Source organism: Lonchura striata, chromosome 1, assembly GCF_046129695.1.
Source record: "Lonchura striata isolate bLonStr1 chromosome 1, bLonStr1.mat, whole genome shotgun sequence".
NCBI lineage: Eukaryota > Metazoa > Chordata > Aves > Passeriformes > Estrildidae > Lonchura > Lonchura striata.
In genome coordinates this window covers 45,920,902-45,943,893 of record NC_134603.1, presented here as the reverse complement: position 1 = coordinate 45,943,893, position 22,992 = coordinate 45,920,902, and the positions used below count along the sequence as shown (strand labels likewise).

General features: G+C 41.3%; 1 protein-coding gene across 7 annotated transcripts in view; it reads right to left on the bottom strand.

Annotated features, from left to right (window-relative positions):
* Positions 1-8,400: 8,400 nt before the first annotated feature.
* The window catches only part of KCTD1 (potassium channel tetramerization domain containing 1), a 100,330-nt gene continuing 85,738 nt past the window's right edge, over positions 8,401-22,992 (bottom strand). For all 7 annotated transcript variants that reach the window (XM_021551601.3, XM_021551598.2, XM_021551596.3 and 4 more), the window contains exons 3-5: positions 15,553-15,697; positions 12,977-13,282; positions 8,401-10,156 (exon numbers count right to left, since the gene is read on the bottom strand). In XM_021551601.3, the coding sequence (XP_021407276.2) occupies positions 9,998-10,156; positions 12,977-13,282; positions 15,553-15,697 (610 nt within the window). In that variant the 3' untranslated portion in view covers positions 8,401-9,997. The remainder of the gene's footprint in view (positions 10,157-12,976; positions 13,283-15,552; positions 15,698-22,992) is intronic.

Genomic DNA, 22,992 nt, shown 5'->3' with positions numbered 1-22,992 from the left:
GGTTTCTGGCAGGACTGAGAAGCCTAGGTCACACATGTAGTCCAAGCAGTGAGCAAGGCAAACCCAGGTGGCTCCTCCAGCACATCCCTCTGCCAGACACAAACCTCTGCCCCCCCACATCCCTCTTTGCACCACCCTGCTGCTCCCAGCCCATGGTCCAGCACTGTGGAGCTACCCAAGACCTACCTGAGCAGGAAGCCAAAGATCTGCAGCCTGTGCTGCTCTACACCCCTACATGGCACATACATATTTGGGGGCCAGAGGGCTTAGGAGATTTCTGAGCTTGTCCAGGAGGATCGCTCTTCCCTCAGATCCAGCCCCATAGTGACAGCATGTGATGCTCCCTGTCTACCAGGTTTTAAACCAGATCCACACTGACAAAGAGCACTGTTTTCTCCTCTCCTCCTATCTCTGTCCTCTCTCCTGCACTGAGAATGTTTTGGCCAGGGTCTTAGCAGCAGAAGGACATGTCCCCCACTGCTTCTCCCTTTGGTGAAATACTAACCAGCACACCACTTCGGCAAGAAGACAAATGCCTCAGGTTCAGAAAACACATTTTGGACTTCTAAGAAGAGTGAAATGAGGCAGCTGTCCATTGTGGGCAATTTAGCTTAATGTGATATTGAATTCAGCTGTTTAATACACCCAGATGCTCCAGCAGTGAGTGTATAAAAAACCCCCAACTTCAATAAATAATGAGGATGTGAAGAATTTTTGTTTTTCCATTTGTTTCTTTTTTTAATGAAATTGGCAAACTATTTGCTACTGTACATCTGCATCAGTTATTTAACATGACATCTTGCGGTAGTAATAATCCATCAACATCCAGTATTACATATGGATTCATAAAAAGGTTTCTGTTTGTATTGGTGCTTTTGCTGTCTGCCAGACTAATTATATACATTTTACAATAAATTATACATATTGAGCTGAGAACCTGCTGTGCTAATTGCTCACATTTTTGTAGGGGAAAAATGTGGTCATGGAGTGCTTTTTTCATTTTAAGCATATTGAGAACATGGCAGAAGAAGATGCTATGTCTTCAATTTTTCAGAGCTGAAAAATCAATATTTAGCCCAACAATAAGTAAAACAAGCAAAAAAATTAGGAAGAGAGAACTCGGGGGAAGCTTTCTCTGGTGTGTTCTTGCCCCTCTGTGTCTTCATTTGGTGAGCTATGGAAATACAAACATAATTTCAGTTCTGCAAGTTCCCATGAAATAAAGACAGAACTTCTACTGTACCAAAAGCTAAGGGCCCCTTGAAATGCCTTCCCAAATCAGGACCCCACTAGGAAGATATAAAGGAGCTCTGCATCTGCCTTTCTTCGAGTTTTTTGTTTGCTCTTCAGCAACAGTGACATGTAATTATGAGATACAACTTCACTGTTCACAGAATTTCTGTGGGTAATACATTAAATATAGTTTATTACATTAAGCCCAGCACTTGCACCCAATGGCTTTCAAGTCCCATTAGGACAGAATCCCCATTCTGCTCCCTACTGAAAAAAACGTAAAAGATCCTCTTGATTGAAAATAAAGAGAGAACAGAATTAAAACTCCAGAAAATATGACAATGGCACCATTTAAAGAGGTAGGGCCACATTTCACACTCCCCGAGGAACCTTTCACATCTCAGTCCAGTCTTCTTGGAAATGACAGAAAACATAGAATGGCTGAGGTTGGAAGGCGCCTCTAGAGATCATCCTGTTCACTCCCACCTGGCACAAGCAGGGCCACCTTGAGTCCCTTGCCCAGGACTGTGTCCAGATGCCTTTTGATCTCCAGGGCACTCAGAGGATTTGCCTGAAGGTGGAACAGGGAGCTGGGCACGCAGAACTCCTCGCTGCCAGCAGCACCTCTCCCAGCCCCAGCAGCGAGTACAGGCACTGCCCTGGGCTGTATCCCCTCTTGCTGCTGCACAGTTACAGCTGCAACACTCTTTGGGTGGTTTCTCATCACTGGTGCTGCTCTTGCAGCTCTCACGCAGCGAGGCCCCATGGGCTGGGGAGGACCCCATCACAAAGGCTCTGTGCTCACTGGTGCCAAGCAGTCACCACATCTGCTGTGTGGAGCATCAGCTGAGGCTGGACCAGAGCAGGCTGCTGAGACAAAAATAAAGCCAATCCAAACACTGAACACAAGTAAATGCCCTAATTTTTTAAGACATGCACTGAAAGGGGTGGTTTATCTTGTATTGCAGCTGTTATCAAGCCAATAAAAAAGCAAGGAACAAAAGCAAAAACCAAAGACGTGTCTAAATCTCTCAAGTTGAAAAAAATGTACTTTTAATATGAAGGCATATTAGCTAAAAAAAAACCCAAAAAAAACCCAACCAAACAAACAAACAAAAAAACCCAAAAACCAAACCAAACCAAAACAAAACAAAACAAAACAAAAAAAAAACAAACCAAAAAACCCCCAAAAAGGCAAAAAAAAAAAAAAACACCACCAAAAAACCAAATATAAAAAAACCCCAAAGATAAAGAGTAACATGTATCACAAATGTGTAGGAACACCCTGGTCCTCACCACACTACAGGCCCATATCATGTCTTTGATAGAAGAGATTAGAAAAAGACCCATAGCATATACAACAGGGAACAGGAAAGCTGCATTTCCTAAACACTTTAAAAATGTGCACTTTTTTACCCTAGCAAAACAAACTATATGCTGTTCTGATTGATTTATTATCTCAGCATTGCCCTTCAGGCTCAGTGGATATATTAACATTAAGCAGGTAAAGACTTAGGAATAATTTAAAATAGAGTTTACAGCAGCTGCAGATCAGACTGAATTCTGCTGTGAGATGGTGAAAAAGACAGAAATGCTCTATTAAATTTAGAGAAAAAGACAGATGTGTTTCAGTGTGTTAGTGAGAAGAGTCTGAGACTCACTGTGGCTGTGAATTCTCTGCCAAGCTGGCACATGAACATCATGGTAAAATTGGTTTGGTCTTACAGAGAAGGTCCTTCCTCAGAGCCTGACATTCCTTCTTTCTCCAAAGAGCAATGGATGACTTTTCCCTTTGACCAAGGAGCAGATAAATCAGGAATTAACTTAAATGCATGAAACATGTTAAACCCACCAAGTTACATGCGCTGTATTTGGTTTTCCTTAAACATTGTTTCTTTGTACTTCCTTGCTAGCCTTCAAAGTATGCCAAGTACTCTGCTCATGCAATATCTGGTTTCAGGCAAACCAGCATGGCAGTTTGCCTGAGCTGAGAAAATATGCTTGAAGTCGGTGTTCACAGGCGGCTTCAACATCCTAAGGAAAATGCTTTGTTTTTGTAGCCTGAAAGTATGTCACAAACATGAATGGAATTATACACTCGCTCTCCCTCACCCTCAATCCTCTTTACCTGAGGAAAAAATTATACACTTCCAATTACAGGGCCAGTTAAAATCAATACAAAGGTGGGAGAAAACAGATCATTTTTCTTATGGAAGTAACTGTTTTCATTAATTTTTCATTAGTCCTGCTTTTGTTGTGCTATCCATCACTGAAGAAGCTGGTATGCAGTAGATTACATTTAGGTTATCTTACATGCTTCCAGGATTTAGTAGATATTGCCCGATAAAGCTGCAAGCTTTATGGCTTTAACTTACATCTATCAATAATGCATCAGAAGAGAATTTTTCTGCAGAACAGCTGTCCCTGAGCCAAGCAGCTTTCTTCTGGAATAGCTGCACTGGTTACAGCAGAGATGATAGCAAAGCTTTTACTCATCTAAAGGCTGCAACTGTGAGAAAGATGAGCAGATGCTTAAGGAGGAAGATAATCCGTGAGGGTTTGAGCCCTAGTTTCCCACTGTTGTAATTTTTATTGTGGAGCATTTGAAGCTGGGAGCCAGCTGTGCCTTGCCCCATCTTAGCAACCACACCTGAAAAACATTCCTGCCATCCTGGCATGCAGCAGGATTTTGTTGTGACCACTGTATGAACAAACAAAGCTCTTTCACAAACTGCACTGGTTCCTTCTCCCATTTTAATGTCTGAGTTGTGTGCTAAGGAACATAAACATAAACAGAAAATGATAGTCCCTACTGAAGAGCTGAGGAATAGAAAGGAAATTAAGTGGACCATCAGTAGACTTCACTTAAAACATGTAAGGTAAAGGAAGTTTTATGTAATTAAATTATTTTTCTCTCACTTTGGAAGGAATAAGAAAAATAACTCAGAAGGTGCATCAAGCCTAACATGGTTGTAATGCTAACATTTTAAGCTCATTCAGACAACCCAGCAATGCCTTCTATGTGCTTGAATGGCTTCTAATTCTCAGCTTAAAAAAAATAAATGTGTCACAGTTCCTCCTTGATTTCCACCTCTTTCTATACTGCAAGAGGGCTTGTGGAAAAGTGGAACTCCAGATGTTTGAGACCTAAGTGAGTGATAGTCAAACTTCTTCAGCCTTCCCAGCTGCAAGGTGAGTTTATTGCTGCCTTCTTCCCTTAGAAGTAGAGAGATGCTTATTTGAAGGTCTGTACAATGCTTTGAAGAGACCAAGCACTGCATTAGGGCCAAAGTTATTACTCTTGAGCTGCCCAGGCATAGCCCCTAGCAGAAGAAAAATAAGCCTCCTGAACTGGAGAAAGCAAGGGAAAGAAATGCACAGCTGCGTTTGGTTTTAATGTAAGCCACCCAGAACTGAAATATTTATTCAGAAGCAGCAAGGATTAGTGGAATTATGGCTCCAGATCTTCAGAACAAGCATCCATGCTCTGCATGTTTCGCCTTTTGTTTTTGAAATTTCAAGGCTGTTAATCAAATGGAGTATCAAACATCCACTGGTGAGCCTCACTGAGCCCTCTGGTTTGATCTGAAGTCAGAATGAATGCAGTACATGAGTTTAGGGGACTTCAGCACATGCAGTTTTTGCTTTAAGTCAGTGTCACCCTGTCTTTTAATCTGCACCCTAATGGTAAGAAGGCAAGTCCAGCCATCCCATGTTTCACATTTTCCTCAGGAAAATTAATAACAACACTGACAAGCTACATAGTAGAAGCCACAAGACCATTTAGGGTTGTAGATGAGATCATTTATCAGTCCAAACTCCAGAGCACAGAGACAAATGTCCCTCTCTCCATCTCTCCTCAGACCAGCAAGCCAGAGCTGTGCTCTGAGGACCACAGGACAGGGATCAATGGGCTGGGCTACAGCACCAGCACTCTGTGCTCCCCAAGAAGCACAAATCAGCCTGCTCATACTAGCAACAGCCTCTCCAGAGAGAACTCATGTATATGGGGCTTTAATGAGGTTGAGAGAAGAGTCTCAGCAACCCATACTTCCTCTGACCTGCAGTGGAAAATACTGTATTTTTAGAAGCAACAGAAATGACATACTATTGCTGTGGATGCAATGACACTGACAGCTCATGACCACACTGAACTCCTTGAGCTTCTGACTGGGATGTGAGGCAGGCTCACCATGAGTATGAAGGGCAGAAGATGGGATCTGGCCCATAATCTCCAACATCACCTGAAAAATATTACACCCCTGTTGTTTTAGGGGCACGGGACTCCTATTAAGTCTCTAGTAAAAAATATGAAACAAACAAGCAAACAAAACCCAAACCAAAACCAAAACAAAAACTCAAAGCAAACAAGAAAACAGTACCCCCAAAAACAACAAAAAAAAACCCCAAAACAAAGCAAAACAAAAAACCCAAAACAGATTCAAGGAGAAGTGAGCTTTTCTCTATTTGTCAGAGAACATTTCCATTTCTGGAGCTCTTACTTGTGCAAATAGAAGATGCTTCAGCAGGCTAGCACTAGGGTTTCCCCACAGCATCAATGTTAACATCCAGGTTACCAGCTAGCAGAGCTAGCTCAGCTTACAAGAGGATGAACTTGTGTAATATGTGCCTGCATTTTTTATTTTTGAGAGGAGTTAGGTTTATGATTTTAGCAGTTCAGCCTCAAATAGATGATCCCATATGCTAAGTCAGTTTTGGGGTCTTCAAAAAAACAGATCAATGGGGCAGCAGCCAAAGCCAACACTGGGACCTGGTGCAACATATTGATTTTTGGTGGTGGCGATCCCTCCAGACCCTCAAGAAAAAATAAACCATTCAAACTGAAATCTGAGAAAAAGCAACTGGTCTACAGGCCCTAAGGATATCTTGGTTTCACTTCCACTGTAAATAAACCTCAGGCAGCTTGAATGCCAGCATACAAATACCAGTTGTCCATAGAAATAATTCATAATATAGAATTCTGCAGTGAAGAAATGACAGATGGAAATAAATGTTTTTATTTCTCTGAAAAACTGACCATCGGTCAATAAAAATGCTTTTCTCAACCCCCAAAATCCAGCCCTTCTCCCCCTCCCTCCTCCCCAACTCATGCAATGGAAACATTAAAGAAAAATCCACCTGACAAGTCATTTGGATGTCAGTAAAAACCCTGTAATTAGTATAGAAATCAATTTTTAAAGCTTGCTGCAAAAAATTATGCTTATGAACAAAATGTTTGACTTCAAATTGAATTCAGTGCCTGTTCAGCATAAAGGAAAATAATTGAATGGGTGGTTCAACTTTCATGTTTTCAGAGTTTACTAAGTTTTCCCCATTGGTTTTTGTGATGCATTTTAGTGGGTATCATAAAACAATGCGTCAACTTGACTTGCTTGTGCCAGTCAAGCACTGAGATGATCAGCTTCCTTCTGTAGACATGGGGCAACAGAGAGGGAAAATTCATAGTACATACCTGAAGACAGAAAAAACTAGCAGCACCTATTTACCAGTGCTGCTTCTAGAAAGAGAGATCAACCCAGTGACAAAGTAGGACTTCACTATCTCCAGCACAGAGTAAATTAGCTCAGTCTTCAATTCAATGGGACACTCAGTTTTAAGGTTCATCCAAGCGTGCCAGGATCCATACTTACATTGTGCAGCTGTTTGGTACATTAAGGGGAAGAACTAAACCCTGGGTCGATGGCTGTTGCAGAAATCCAGCATTCACACTGCCCAAAGAAAAAGTGAGAACCAAATTCCTGTGCCTGTGTCTCACTGTGGGAAGGGGAGTTGGTGCCATCTGCAATCTCTGCATGTCTGCAGGAGTTCTCCTGGCAGCTGCTTAACCAACTTGCTGAAGTACAATGTTGGCAGCTACCGCTCACTGCAGTTCTGCCTCTTGTTATTAAATACACTGATGGTATAAAATGGAGTCAATGCTTTATAATAAAAAATTAGATAAATTTAGATGTCAAAATTACTAACCTCCAGAGACAAGCTGACAGTAATCTGGTCCTTCCTGGTTCCCCCACCCCTCCCACATTCCCAGAGAAATTGCCCATTTGTTGATCAGTTTTTCTAAAGAACATTTAAAAAACATATGGTTATAAACCTCTATTGCAAGCAATTGGACTAATCTCATTTGCTCTCTAAAAATCTACAGCCAGTTTATTCCTGTATACATTTTTCATCAGCCGTTACTTTGAATATTCATGACCTCTTACTCCATGACCACATTGTAAGTGCAGAGAAATTTACATTCAGGGTGTCAGAGGGATTTTTTACTCCATCAACAACAAAAGCAGGCTTGGTGAGAGAGTGCCCAGCCAAGCAGAGGATTTGGAAGGAGCACAGTGGGATCTTTAATGTCATTGACTTGGACAGGTACACGCTGAGCAAGCAAAACCACCAGCAGAGCACAACCTGCTGGCTTTGGGAGCCACATATTGGAGAGCAGCAGAGGAAAGCTCCTTGCCTTCCAGTCCCTGCCTGGGCAGAGGCTGCAGGCAGTGCAGCCCCCCTGCCTGCACGGGGAGGACACCTTTGGGCTTGCTGATGCTCCTGGCCAGGCAGGCTTGCAGTGCCTGCTTGCCAAGGAGCAGGGAAAGAGCTGCACACCCCCCAGCTCCAGCCTGCACAACAGTCTCTGAAGAATCACATCACCTCGCGCTGGCACCCATGGACTCTCAAACCCATGGGGAACGGCATCTTTTTGGACATCACAAATTTCATCACTTCCAACGGTTTGAAGATCTGTTAAAAATATTTATTTCCCTGGGTTTTAGCTTTCCAGCTTCTATGCAGACTAACAACCAAATTGTGGGCAGTAAGAGCAAGCATTTGTTTATTTTGTAAGAGGGCTTCTTGCTGCTAATTGAAAACAAGAATTTTCAATGAGGCAGCTGTTTCAGTACTGTGAATAGACAGATCAGCATCACATTGAAGATCTAATAACCCACTAATGAATCTTAATTTTTAGAGGCCCCTCCCTCACCCACTTTCACATTTCAGTAATTCCAAACCATTGATATGTGCTGCCAGTTATTTAAAGATGTTCTCAGACACATTTTAATAAAAACCAGATAAAATTTAACTTGTTCTTTTTTTAGTTAGACTATGTTGGAAACCTTGATACATGTATCTAACAGCTTCTTTTTTTAATTTTTTTTTTCTTTTCTTAAATAAATAGCAAAATGCCACCAAAATGAATGAAATGCCAGCACCATTGTGTTGATAGAAATTTCCATACTAGGATGAACACACAGTCATATTTGGTAACAGTGCACAAAAAGAGACTTTGGAGGAAAGGTGGTGGCTGCCGGTGCATCAACCCATGAGTGGTCCGTGCAGTGGCATGGGGATGTGGTGCCTGTGCAAAGTGTCACAGGCCTGGAGCCCCTGCCTGCAGAGGTGGCTTCAGTGAGACTCTGCAAGAGAGCAGCTTGCAGGACGTGTAACACAGAATGTGGAATTACTGCCTGCTACCAAGGGACACGCAGCCGATGCTAACCCAAGGGGCTGACCATGTCACTCTCTAGACAGAACAACGGCTTAAAATGAGGGAAATGAGGAACCTGAAAGCCAAACAAGCTAACTAACATTCAGTAAGGCAAGGGCTTGGAGAGTCCAAGCTGCCAGCTCCTTGATCAAGAGGGAATGATGCAAGGATTCACTGTGACACTGAAGGCTACAGAACCAAGTGTCATTTTTGGATGGATTTCCCTGGGTTGAGCTGGTGTTATTTTCATGTCTGACCAACAGTTTCTCTTCCAACTGGGGCAGTGCTGAAGGAACAGCAGCCATGTGCACCACACCACAAGGTCCCTCAACAGCCTCTGCTGCCTTAAACTCACTCCATCCTGTGCAGGCAGCTCCACCTGCCCACTGCCTTACCTCTCTACATGCTGGAGTCCAGTGCCATCCCACCTCTCTGCTTCTGTTGGCTTAAACCAGACCCTTGTTATTTTAAACAGGAGTTTATTGTATTTAATACATTATAAAATTTGAAAAAATTGTAGGAAAGCAGCAGATTCAAACCAGAGCATCTCTACCAAATATTAATTATTCTGGCCCCCTTTGAAAAACACAAAACAAAACAACAAAAAAACTCATTCAAAAGAAAAGTTAACCTTTCACATCTGTGAGGGCTGACAAAAAGTGTGCGACTTCTGTACAAACTACATTTAAAATTTCAGCTTTCCAATGCAATGGATGGTTGTCTCCTGAACACCTGCCCATCCACCTCTAAAAAAGACAGACATAAACCTCCATATGCAAATAAAGTTGAGTCAAGGTGTGTACACATTAAAAAGTGGATGGCTGTTTGGTAATGAAAATGGGTGAAGAACAGTCCATGAATCCCCCCCAGCAATGGCTTGTTCACCGTTAAGTGGGCCTGGGAAGGGCCTAGGACACTTAATGGCCATCACAGCACCAACCTCATCTACCACATTTTGTCATTGCATTTCCTACCCTTTGACATATACATACATATATATATGTACAGACATACATATACATACATATTTTTTAATGTGTGTGTGTGTTTTCTCTTATACCTTGAGGTTATTATTATTATTATCACTACTATTCCAAGTGTTCCCATATGAATTCAGGTGTGGTCTCTATATTTGATATAAATGTGTCTTTTATTAAATTTTAGTTCCAGGCCTTGTTTGGAGTCCAAACTGCACATGAAATGTCCCCCTTTTTGTTTTTCCTTTTTTTTTTTTTTTTTTTTTTTGCATAAAGAAACATGTCCATTTTAGTCCAGAGGCTCTTGCTTTATTCGAATGACAGAGGGTGCACGAGATGTCCTTCTGAGTTCTCGTCTCAGTACGTATTCACTGAATTGGGAAGAGTCCACTCCACCTCCACATGAGCCAACAATCTCAAATCCTCTTTGCTGTAACCTCTCAAGTACCTGCAAAAAAGAGAAAACAAATGCCAATGTATAAGTAAATTAACAGACTATTTGCTGTCCAATGATAATAACTGCTGTTTTCAAATGGATTCAGCTAGGGGGAAAAAAAGTGGCTACATAGCTTAACTGTACTGGATTGATTTCTGCTGACTATGGCCACTGAGCAGTGAAAAAGAAAAAAATGAAGAAACATTTATTTTATTTTTTTAGTACTGCCAACCAATCCACTCTTCTGGCCACAGGAACATGACTAGAAAAACACATTCTCTACTTCACAGAATTTACAATACAAAAGGGCAAATACATGACTGCACAGCAAATGCTGAGCAAACACCACAATGAAATGGTGACAGTGTAGATAACAAAAGTCATAATTTCAGAAAACCTACCACAATATTTACTAGAGACTTAAAAACCAACTCTTTGTTGCTTTTATCATCCATCATCTTCACCTGTTCTGGACTTTGCCTCACCTGTGGAGGAGACTTCCTGGGATTTACCAGGGTCAGCCTGACAGCCACCAAACCCAAGGAAGGGGCTGATGCTTCTGGACCCCAAAGGATGTTGGACCCTCTATTCAGCAAGACCAGACCTCACAAGGGTGGTGCTGGAATCAGGTGCCTCCCATGGCTTTCCCAGCTGTTTCATCAGTTGTCTTGCATGTGTTTCATCAATTGGCTTGCATGTGTGCTGGGACAACACTGGCAAGCGGAATGGCAGAAGACTGCAAAGGACTAGGTCAGGGGAAGAAGCAAGCTGAGGTTTAAAAATGCTTCAAAGAAGACATGCCATGTCTTTACATAAAATGCTTCAGGTTGGCAAATGTCTTTCCAAAGTACTTGAGCATGGCTAATTGCCCAGCAGTCACATGAAAAAGGAAGGGATAGGAAAAGAGACTTTGAAACAGTGATCAAAACACGTGGTCTGCAGCTTTTAACAATATATACCAAAATCCCCTGCCCCTACCCAAATGTGTCAGTGCAAGCCACTAATAAAAAGAACAGGAGAACTTGGATTTGGATAAAAAACATGGTGGAAGCAACTCTGGACACTAATACAGGCCTGGACAATCCATTTGATCTGTACCTCATTCTTCAGGCCTATTGGTATTCCTTGTCCTGTCTCCCATTTTCATTAGTACTGGGAGATGTTTACATCCTCCTGCTATCAATGTGGGATCATTACCTCTCAGGTTTTTCACATCAGTAAAAATGCTTTGTAATTCTTATTTAGGCACCAAAAATGTAAGCATCAGAGTAAAGTGACAAAGTGCTGAAGGATACAACTGCCTTGATAGCTATCATATGATATATGATAGCCATCCTTGAAACCCCTTTTCAATTGTAATCTGACATCTAAGGCTGTCCTAAATTTGCATTAATCTCTGTGACAAAAAAATTTTGATGTTTCAACATGACAGTCAAAGGCAGTAAGAGGAAGCTGTCCAAGCATAACATAGGTTAGATAGGTCTATCTAGACCCTTGTGTTAAGTGCTAGCACAAGTGCAGTGCCTGGCCAGCCTTCAGAGTGTGCCCCAGTGCTCAGCTTGCTTCATCTGGAGAAAAAAAAGCTCAGGGGTGATCTTCTAAAACTTCCTGAAAGGAGGCTATTGCAAGGCAGGTGTCAGGCTCTTCTACCAGGAAACAACAGGTCAAGAGGAAATGGCCTCAAGATGCACCAGGGCATATTCACTGGTTGGGCTGGACATCAGAATTTCCTCACTATGAGAATAGTTCAGCATTGGAATGGACTACCCAGGGCAGTGGTGGAGTCACCATCCCTGGAAATGCTCAAGAAATGACTGGATGTGGCACTTAGTGCTGTGGTTTAGTTGACATGGTGGTGTTTGATCAAAGGCTGAACTTGGTTGATCTTGGAGATTTTTTCCAACCTTGATGACTCTGTGATTCTCTACCTGGATTGTGGGACCTGGCAGAGGAAAAGAAGCCAAGCCCAGCTTGCAAGCCTGTTCTGTAAAAGAATTCACCCATGAGCCTGCAGCATTTAGGAGGTGCATTTAAACCAAACAGCATCGATTGTGCCATTGATGATTTCATATGGGAAGTGCTGGCTATGCAAGATGTGCTAACTAGGGGCAGGCAGGTGTCTGAGGTTGGTTGCTTTTAACCAACAAAAGACAAATCCAGTAACAATGAAGTTGATTATAATTATTCCAGGAATTACCTGCATTTGTCTCCCAGATTTTTTCTTACCCATTTCATAACATCTACTGATTTTAGACATTGCTACGCTGCATCACAGAATACTCTGGGTTGAAAGGAACCTTTAGAGATCATCTAGTTCAACTAATCTGCAGTGAGCAGGGACATCTTTAACTAAATCAGACTGTTCAGAACCATGTGCAGCCTGACCCTTGAATATCTCCATGGATGGGGCATCCACCACCTCTCTGGGCAACCTGTTTCAGTGTTTCATTATCCTCACTGAAAAAATTTCCTCCTTTTATCTAGTAAAAATCTACCTTATTTTTGTTTAAATCTTTATCCCTTGTCCTATCAATCACAACAGGCCTCTACTATGCTATAAAAAAATCAGGAAAAAACACTGGAAGTGAAAGTTAAGTGTTTTCCCTTTGACCACAGAAAATTCTAACACTACTGCAGTTTGTTTGCAAAGAGTTTTGGTGATGCATGAAATAAATGGAGAAAGACAACATGACACACAGAAAAAAGGCTTAAAGCCTCCAACTGATTTGCTCAACAAAACATGGAATATTGCTACAGGGACATGGAATAGGGTCAGCCCACTGGTACCTGGCCAGCAGCTCCCTTTCAAAAAATGCACGTGTGACTTCCTACCTGAACTGAGTTGAGGTGGCAGTATCCGTTCAGCGGGAATCGGATGACGTGTGTAGAGTCGTGGTTCCAGCCGGCGTTGACAGAATTACACATCACATCCCCGATCTCCGGGAACACCTCCTCTATCAATGACTTATCTCCGCTCAGTGTAATCCTCTCGCCGAGATCTGGGGCAACGCGCACCACCAGGCACTCGCAAGACTTTGAGAAGCGGCCACTCTCCCGGTCCTGTTTCCACCGTTCCATCTCTCCTAGCATGGGCTGAAGTTGGAAATACTTTGCTTCTTCATATAACAAGCTGTAGTCCTGAAAGACACACACATTACTGTGCACAATTAAGAGAGGCATTGCTAATGTGGTGCTTAAGTCATACAGATATTCAGACCAACGCTGCTCTAGGTCTGGAACCCTTTGGACAGAGCACCTAATTACTGCGTAGGAAGGTGTAACGAAGTACCAGTGCAAGCAAAAAACAACCATCAGCCACTTGAAACACAATCAGTATACAGCACTTGAGAGAGTAGGGAAAGCTTATGCTTGCTTAACTCCCTTTTGCAAAAAAAAAAAAAAAAATCCCACTTTTCCCCATATTTCATCCCCACAGTGATGTCATATAATAATGATCTCATTGATTGAACAGATGGAACAGAATTCAATCAGGATTTAGCAAATTCATCACTAGGATCCATTGTGTCTTACAGCAATACTAGCAGGCATTATAACAGGTATAAGAATGTAAATGAGGAAGCCTGCAATGTTTGTTAGTGTAAAATGATTCAGATATTTGCATAATGTTTGCACATATTAGTGCATTTTAAAAATTAAGTATTTTTTAATACTTCCCTATTTTGCCACTAGTATTGTTTACTATATCATCTCAAATGCCAGAGCAGAGGGAATGCATTTCTAGGCATAGCCACTGCAGAAGTAATTTAGAACTGATGATGTGGAGTCTGCCTACTGCCATTTTTTAAATTTAAAAATAATTTTTTTTTTTTAAATCTTGTTTTTCTAGGTATAAGAGCATAATACCATTTGGAAAATATTTATACAGAGGAAAGAGATACATGAGAATTAGGGATGAGAGATAAACAGAATGACAACAAGAGAAGCCTGCTAACAGTTAATATGGTCCTGAATTTGAACTAGAAACCAAATACTTGGCGAGGACACCTAAATCATAGTAAAAACACTGCTTACATTTATTGTGTAACAAAGAAGTAATGTAACCTATGTATTTCTAGGAAACAAAAAACACTATTCATCTTAATCACTGTTTTTTTTGTGCACCTTAAAGCATAACTGGGGAGGACACCCCTTTGAACATCACAGTTGGATGAACTTGCCAGGAATTACATTTTTAATTTCAACATAGCTACAGTATATTTATGTGCTTAAAAAGCTCTACACATGTAATTTCTTAATATTGCATGAAAGGTGGCTTTTCCTTTTTCTGTATTTCTGATTACCTGCAGAAGTGCCGAGAGCAGCACAAAGCCATGCTGAGGCTTCAAAAAGAAGGAAATTATGCTTATCTGTTTGCTACAAACTCCCACATTATTCAGGGAGACCTGCCCTTGTCACTATGGGAGCAGCAAGGATGTGTCTACAGCAGATGATTTAAAGGTTGCTGAAATACAGCTCTTGAACTCAGCCTCACACCTGTTATGCCCAAATGCCTGAAAAACTGTCTCAGCTGCAAGGGGAAAAGGACTGCATACCAGTGTGAACTGCTCCATCCCTGCCTCACCACACATCACCTCTCCTGTTCAATCACAATTGCTGCATTTCCTGCAGTGAACCATGTGCACTGATGTGTGATCATGAAGGTAAGGATCTGTTCTGATTGACGACACCATATATTCACCCTCATACCTACTAGCAGATAAACATCACATTAATTCTGAAGCTCTGCCTCTGTAGGCTTTGTCTGATATTGAACTTCCATTAATTAATTTTATTACTAAAAACTAAAAAAAAAAAAAGGAGGCTGTTTATTAAAGTTTAAATAATAAACAGAACTATTCATTCCTGACTTCTCTAAAAATCCAAAATTAAACTTGCAGTATGCATTCAAGAGTCTGAGGGAGAAAAGATTCTATGACTTAATGCCCAAATATTACCATGTGTGCAGTTTATTTTGTCAATATTGTGATTCACACACCATTTTCTGAATTTCAGTGTGGGAGCGGAAACCGAAGCTGCCGCAATCACTGGGGAAGCATAAAAATGGATAAGAGGACAAGTAATCAGCAAAGCTTGTGAGCAGTCAGTTGCAGATTGTAACATTGCTTCTGTTTCCACGAGTATGGTACAACATTTAATTTCCCTAGGTCAAATCTGGCAAAGTTGCTTTATTACTACTATAGCCAGGAGGACGAAATTTAATATTGGTGCCACTCTAGGAAAGGAAGACACCACTTTAGCAACCCCATTCTTACTTTTGCCATGTACCTGAAATCAAACACCATACCCTGCAAGTCCACCTTCCCTATCCAGGGCTCTGTTTTGACTACACATCAGATACTTGCTTTACCGAGGTACATGCAAAACACCCAAGTTCCTTGAAATCTCACCTTGAAATCATCAGGAATGAGGAGTTTTGATGTCCTTAAGAAATTCAAGATATATCTGAACATCTGCCCATCTCTGTCGATGAAATAATGCTGCTTGAGACTGTCGAGGACAATGGGCTCCGTGCCATCGAAAAGCCGACCAATTCTGGAGAGGAAACAAGAGACAAGCAGCACAGTCAGACTAAGCTCAGCTCAAGAGCTGCTGAAACAGCCCAGCACTACAAAACCCTCCCATGCAAACTTCACTGAAGCTGCTCTGTGGCTTTCTTTCATTAGAAAAGTGCTAGCTTCAAAACAGTGTGTAAGCCACATATTTTCCAGCATGGCCTCATTGAGTTCCAAGCAGCACAGCTGGGGAGGTTGAAGGGAAGAAGCCAGGCCAGCGGCCTCCCCCACCATGTCACTGCCCCAGTCTGTACCTCATAAGATGACAATCCCTCAATTATTTTGGATGCCTCTTGATAGTTCCCTTCAGCACAGCCCATCCCCTCTAGATGCTCCAATGCCCTGGACTGACTCATTCTGCTTTAGAGAGCACTGCATAGGGAAGTTGATTTAGTTTGGAAACTGTACTTGGGGAATAGTTTGGTTTGGATCTTTGCTTGGTTTTCACTTGTTTGTTAAACCCAGGTCACTTTTTGGATACCATTTATAGCAACCAACATTAGGGCAGGCACAGCTAAGGTGAGGGGCAGCACATTGTGGTAATATAAAGATGAGGGTACAGAGTTGATAACATTTCAATGCTAGGTAATTCTTTAATGTAACAGGTAAGTGCTTGTGGCAGGTATCAATCAAAACACTCAAATAATACAGAAAAATGTGTCAGCTTTTAGACCATTTACTGACCACCAGAGCCACAGTCACCTAGAGAGCCTCCACTTGGCAACAGGTTTTGCTGGGTACACATACATTTCTGCATGTGGGTCTCCCAAACCAGCTTTAGTTAGAGCAATTGGAAGAGCTGAAAAAACCAAACAAAACCTTCAGAGTAACACCAAATAAATGTTCTGTTACTGCACTTGGGCATTTGCAAAACACTCCTGAATCACTCGTGGTTTCCCAATGAAATGAGCCGGAGTGACTGGCAGGTCTGATTTTGTGTGCCTGTTCAGATGTCTCTATGTGCAACATGGAAGTACTTTTTGACAACAAACAGTTGCACAGTGAATAACAGTGAATAAACAATGAACCCCCACCACCAGCAATAAAAAAAAAAATGCCACCAAATACTCAAGAGATGATCAGCCCTCCAAGCTGAGAGATGCCCCATCCACTGGCCAGCAGAACGTCCAGAAGGCGTTCAAGAGGCAAAAGACAGAAGTGGCTCCCAAAGAGGAGGAGGCAGCAGGGCTTGCAGCAGGGTCTCTGCAGAGGGAACTGCAGAGGGGCAGGGCTCCAGGTGCCCATACACTGTGTTGCATCAACAGCCAAATATCCTCCCTTTGAAAATGGCACAGGCAACCCAAATTGAGTTTGGAATGATGTCTGTGCCTGGAGCAGGTATATATGTAAGTTGTGAACAGAATACAAATTTCATCTATAGTTTCTCACCAGCTGGGAGGAGACCAGAAAAGAAATAAGTCTATTAACCCCAGCTGGCCATTTACAATTCTGTAATAAATACATGAATCAATTCAAGTTGCATGAAATCTGTAACATATAAGGAATTAAATATATTTTGCATCATGAGCAGGTACAGAGCACTTTTTTTTCAAAGCCATCCCTTGAACTGTTTGAGCTTTCTTCCTCAAAGACTTGTTACTGCCTGCCCTGCTGCTCAAAATTTAAGCTGTGACAGGCCATATAACACAGGCTCCTGTTCACGTGGTATATGAACCACATTTTATGTCTAATATGGAAATACTCAGCATTTGGAATTAATTTTCCCTTATACTCAAGCATGTCATCTTCAAATTTATCACGGAATTCACACACAAAACATGTATTTGGCCAAGTCAGTCATTACTGAAATGTATAATTGTAATTGGTTTCTGCAGCATTTTCCTAGTTCTAAATTACTTCTATAATTACATATTTTAAACCTCTAGGCTTTTTGTCTCCATTTTATTAATTGTTTAGAGAAGAGCAAGATAGTATCAGAGCATGGAGCCTTCAGACAAAACCAAAATGCTGAGGAGAGTGCCAAGCCACTGGGAGTGCTACCTGGGACCTGAATGGCTTTGGGAATGGACTGGAAGTGTTAACAGAAAGCACTGCCTTAGTGCTCTGCTGCTCTGCAGCAGCAGCAGCAGCAGCAAAATCCTAGGAACTGCAAAGTCCCAATTCCTTCCTGACTTCCCTCCCAGGGTCACTCTGCAATACACTTTCACATGTTAGCATTGGAAGGGTAGACCCTCAGCAGAGACACTTCTGTAAAGAAAATTAAAACTTTTTTCCTTTTCAAATGGAAAAATGTAGATTCCAGCTTCCTCCAAATGGCCTTCAGGGAAAAATCTGAGGTACTGTGGGATCCAAACCTGGTGACCTGGTCCTGCTCCTAATCTGCATTTGCTGCACGCATCAGGAGAGGAGACTGGGCTATGCCAGGATCTGGGGAACAACCAGCATCCTCAGCTTCCAGCATCCTCAGCAGGAACTCTTGTGTTCCCAGGGACACAGTGGAAGCACTCTTTCATGCCTCACTTGTCACCTCCCCTGTACAATACAATTTGATAACCATCCTCCCTGCCACCCATAGCTTTGCTGCCACTCCTGCTTGGTCACACACTGGGATTATACATGCTTAAGAGACACCAGTTTGCTAGCACAAGAAGGGACTGGTAAGTCATTATAATTTCACTTCACAAGAAAACCTGAAAGATGTTTTTCCCTATCTCCTTCTTGACAATGTTGGCTGATGATTGGCAAAGACACCTTTCTTTTTTAAATGCCAAATATTTAACAGCTGAATGGAGTTTTGAGACAGGAGAGCACTTTGAAGGAGGCTTGTAAAATAAGATGATAATTACATGCAGAATTAGCCAAATATCAAGGGTAAAGCATAAGAAACTCTAGTCCATTTACAAGAAAATGTGCTTCTGAAATATTTAATTAAAAATAACAGGCTGAAATTTTCCATATATCAGGAAAATTAACGTCCCATGGGTTGAAAGTGCGACCTCCAATGGGTAATAATTAATGTCTGTGGCTTTAAGTATCATATTCCACTGACAGAAATTGAATCCTTCAAGAGTTGAAAATATAACCAGTGGAAAACCCTGTTTCCATCAGAGAATTTGGTTTTACTTAAAGGACACAAGCTAGGTATAGCTACAAGCCCTTGTTTACTGGAGAAAAAACAATAGGGAATGGAAAAGATCATTGCTTTAATTCCATAAAATACCACAGGAATGGATCTTTCTTCCCACAGATCAGCACTCCGTAACAGCATTTCTATACCAAAAAGCTAGCACAGGAAGATGACATTGCTTGCAGGATTTCTCAAATTCTTCAGAAAAAAGTCCTGCTTGTCAAGTATAAAAATATGCTGTCTGCAGCAAAGCTGTATACATAGTGCTTTTATAGCCTTGCTGTCTCGTTGTATATATATTTAAATATATAATAACAATATATTTAAGAGAAAAGATTTCACGTCAGTATATTCTGCCTCTGCTGGAAATGTGGGAAAACAGCAATAATTGGGAACAGGATGGCCAGTAGTAATTAAACAAGTCAACTATTGCAAAACTCTCTTAATGCCAAGAAAAAATGACAGAGCTGTACAGATTGTTTTAATGGCTTCACTGGACAGAGCTAAAATTATTCATTTCTGTAATCAAAACAATCCAGGGAACATGGAATAGCTGCAAGACTTGATGTTTGCAAACATGAAGAGTATTACATCACTTTCAAACTAAGATAGAAATAAACATTTCTTCTCTGAGAAAATACAGGTTTCTTATAACGTGATATATTCAGTATAGACCCCGAACTAACTGAAAATCTTTTGCAATAACCTACTTTCAACAGTTCTGATCTACCAGAGTTCTGTGCTCCCCATGTCTTTCACAGAACAACAAAAAGGGAGGAAAACTGGTGAGAAGTCCTTTTCTTAACCCATCAGAGGGAGCTGTGCAGCAGGAGGAGCATCAGTGATGCCCTGGAACCTGCAATCCCATACTAATGGCAAGGCAAGTAACTGTCTGGATCTCACCGAGGGTGGATATTCAGCAGCTAGCAAAGAGCAAAATACTCATGAAAACACATCTCTCTCCCTCCAGTAATGAATCACATGATAAAGTAAATGGATTTAATTTGAAATTTTACTCATCTGGTTGGAGCCATTGCAGAAAAGTGATTAGGAGTTTGGTCCTTAAAAGTTAAGTGCAAGTTTTATTATCACAGCATTATATTTATGTGGCTAATGGGAATGCTTATTTAACACTCTGGAGTGTGTGGAGAGTGAGCTGTAACAGGCTTTTACTTTTTTTTTCCTCTGCAACTTTTTAGTCTAAGCTGTCCTTATTAATTTCTTTTCATTTTCTTTTACTGAGTGCTCAAAGGCAATTTGCATAAGAGTCCATTATAAATTAGATCTGTTTAATGGTATGCTCATCTCATGGCTATTTAATTTTACTTCCTCATATGTCTAAATTACATAATTTTGCACCGTCCCCTAGCAGCTAGTACAGTTGAAGTGGTGTCCACGCCAGTGAGAAATGCTATCCTACTCAAGTGGAGAATGATAAGGTTTTTATTCTTTCTTTTCAGAGAACCACTTTGACAGTATCAACCTGCTTTTCTTTCTTGAGTAAATCACATAATTTGGATCCATAGAGACTGAATATATAGCAACCTTTATAATTCTGCATAACAAGAGTTGGCTTATAAACATAACAGAATACATTTGCAATTTTCAGGAACATATATTATGAAAACTGCATTTCAAGCAAATACCCTGTTGTAATCTCTTGCTCTCAGTGCTATTATAATTTGTTCTTATCTTTTTCTTCTTACATTCAATTTAAGGTTCATGTCCATGAGTCTCAGGAATTTCTTGGCATATACAATTCCTACGTTATGAGAAGATGCATGAATACAAATAATTATAAAGAAAAGGCAACAGGGGAAAAATGTATTAAAACCTAAAAGCTCATTAAACTTTCTATAGAAAAAGTATTTATATAGGAGCCAAAATTACAGAGAATAAGAATGCACAGGAAGAGGTATTTAAACACCAGTTCTTAAGAGATTAAAAAAAAAAAGTTACATGGCACTTTAAAGAACAGATAAATGCCAAATACTGAGTAAAAGGATGTCAAACCTTTGTAAAAATATTTGCTAAAGATTAAGGAACTGAATAATTTACATGGAGAAGATTTCAAACATCTTAAGATTGTTACTTCAGCATGACAGTAAAAGAAAAGGTAGGGGCAAGCTCAGAGGGCTCATAAGGCATTTAGAAAGAAGTGAGATAGACAAAAAGTGGTGAATAATCTTAAAGGCAGAGCAAAGCATGCAAGGAGCAGATGGGAAGGATCTGAAACCATGAGTGACATGGTATCATCAAGGAACACGCTAGAGACAAAAAAAAAAAAAAAAACAAAACCAAACAAATCAAACTGAGAAAAAAGAGAGAAACATGGGATTTGCTACAACCTGCCTGATCAGAGGCAGCATCAGGAGCAGAGACAAAAGCCAATCAGACATATTACAAAATGAACTAATAGCCGCTGGATCTAATCCAGATGGACAAACTGACACTTTAACTGGAAAAGTATGAATTGCACAACATGGTGTAGTCATGTTGCAGGAATGCTACTGACACGAGAGCAAACTACATCTTTCTACGCCACAGATGAGCATAGAGAATGAGAGACATGTATCGAAATGACAGCGGAACAAACGTGGACACATGGGTCACAGCAAACACAGGGGGAAATTAAAATATGGATGGCCAAGGCTCCACAAGTCAGTAGAAGATCCCTAACCTCTGTTTGCTTAAAAAGGAACTTTTTCCAAAATAAAATAAAAGCTGTATTTTCCCTGCTAAAGAGGTGACCTAGCTACCTAGGAGTTTCACACCAGAACTAATTGTTACACCATGAAATAGAGCTAATACAGCAACTCCCCTGGTGTACAGGACATATTGGTTGACAGTCACCCTGGTAGGTGTAGGGTGCCTGCATGTTCAACAGAAGCCAGTTCAAAAATGTAGTCTCTGCCACAGCCTTCTCCCAGGATGTTCAAACCCTCATTCCCAAACTCAGGACCATCATGTACCCAGACACAGCTGGCACTCATAGAAATGCTGACATTTTAGAACAGAAAGGAATAAATCATTGGGATGGGATGTTGAGAGCTGTTGACTCATGACCAGAGAACAGTATATGCAGGCAGATGGAAACCATCTCCCGCTTTGCAAGATGGCAACAAGGGTGAGGCCAGGAAAGCACCACCCCAGACCGTATACGGGCCACGGAGTTTCTGTTTACCATATTCCTTCTCTCTGCTCTGGTGTACCAGGGAGATGCAGACTGATAAGAGGAACAGGCTGAAACCCTAAGCCGCATTTTTTCACACAAGGCTGGGCAGGTGTTTTAAAAGCAATTTCAATACCATGTCAGCCAAGCCTCCTGGATCTTTAGGTTGCATTACAGGCTTCAGATATGGCTGAGAGGGGTCTATCCTCTGCTCACCAGTTGTTCTCCCACCCCAGACCAGGATCTTTACTCCACAAACCCCATCATTTCCCAGAAAGTGAGGTTCCTCCATCTGACAGACACTGAAGTCACTGACATTTCCCAAGACATGTATGGGCCATTCGCTTAAGAGCTGGAGTCGATGGTCCTTGTGAATTCATTCCAATTCAGAATATCCTTGGACTGAATACATCCTTGATCCTCACAGTTTTGCTTGTCTTCAGATACCAACCACACCTTCAAGTCCTTTTGCTACCATACAGATATGTCTTCAGAAAACTGAAGAATTGCAATCCCCAAATAGGTGTTTCTTCAGCCAAACCACTGTCTACGGACTGATGCCACAGCCCCTTTCTTCCTCTAGAACTTTCAGACACCTCTGGCACCAGCCAGCATCCTGAGTGACCCACCTGCCAAATCCTGGAGACTCAGAGCAGGGCTGGAGGCTGCAGATATTTGCCATCATCCCTCTCATCACAGGGGACAAATCTCTCAAGGTATTTGTGAGGACATCAGGCAGAAAGGACCTACACACATGGCCTTCCCTGCACACCCAGGGACCATAGACACAGCTTGACCGTCAGGATTTTAGCCTTTTAAAATGCCATCACTACTCTTCTTTCTTTTCAGGTTTGTGCACGCACTGGATATACCGAAGAACAATCTACAAGCCTTTAAACCCCACATGTCCTACAGTATTTGGAATCTTGCAAATAAGTCCGTAAAAACTTTCTAGTTTTCCAGAGCATATCAAAACCACTTTTCCTAAAATCACTTAAACCAATGAAATGTTAAA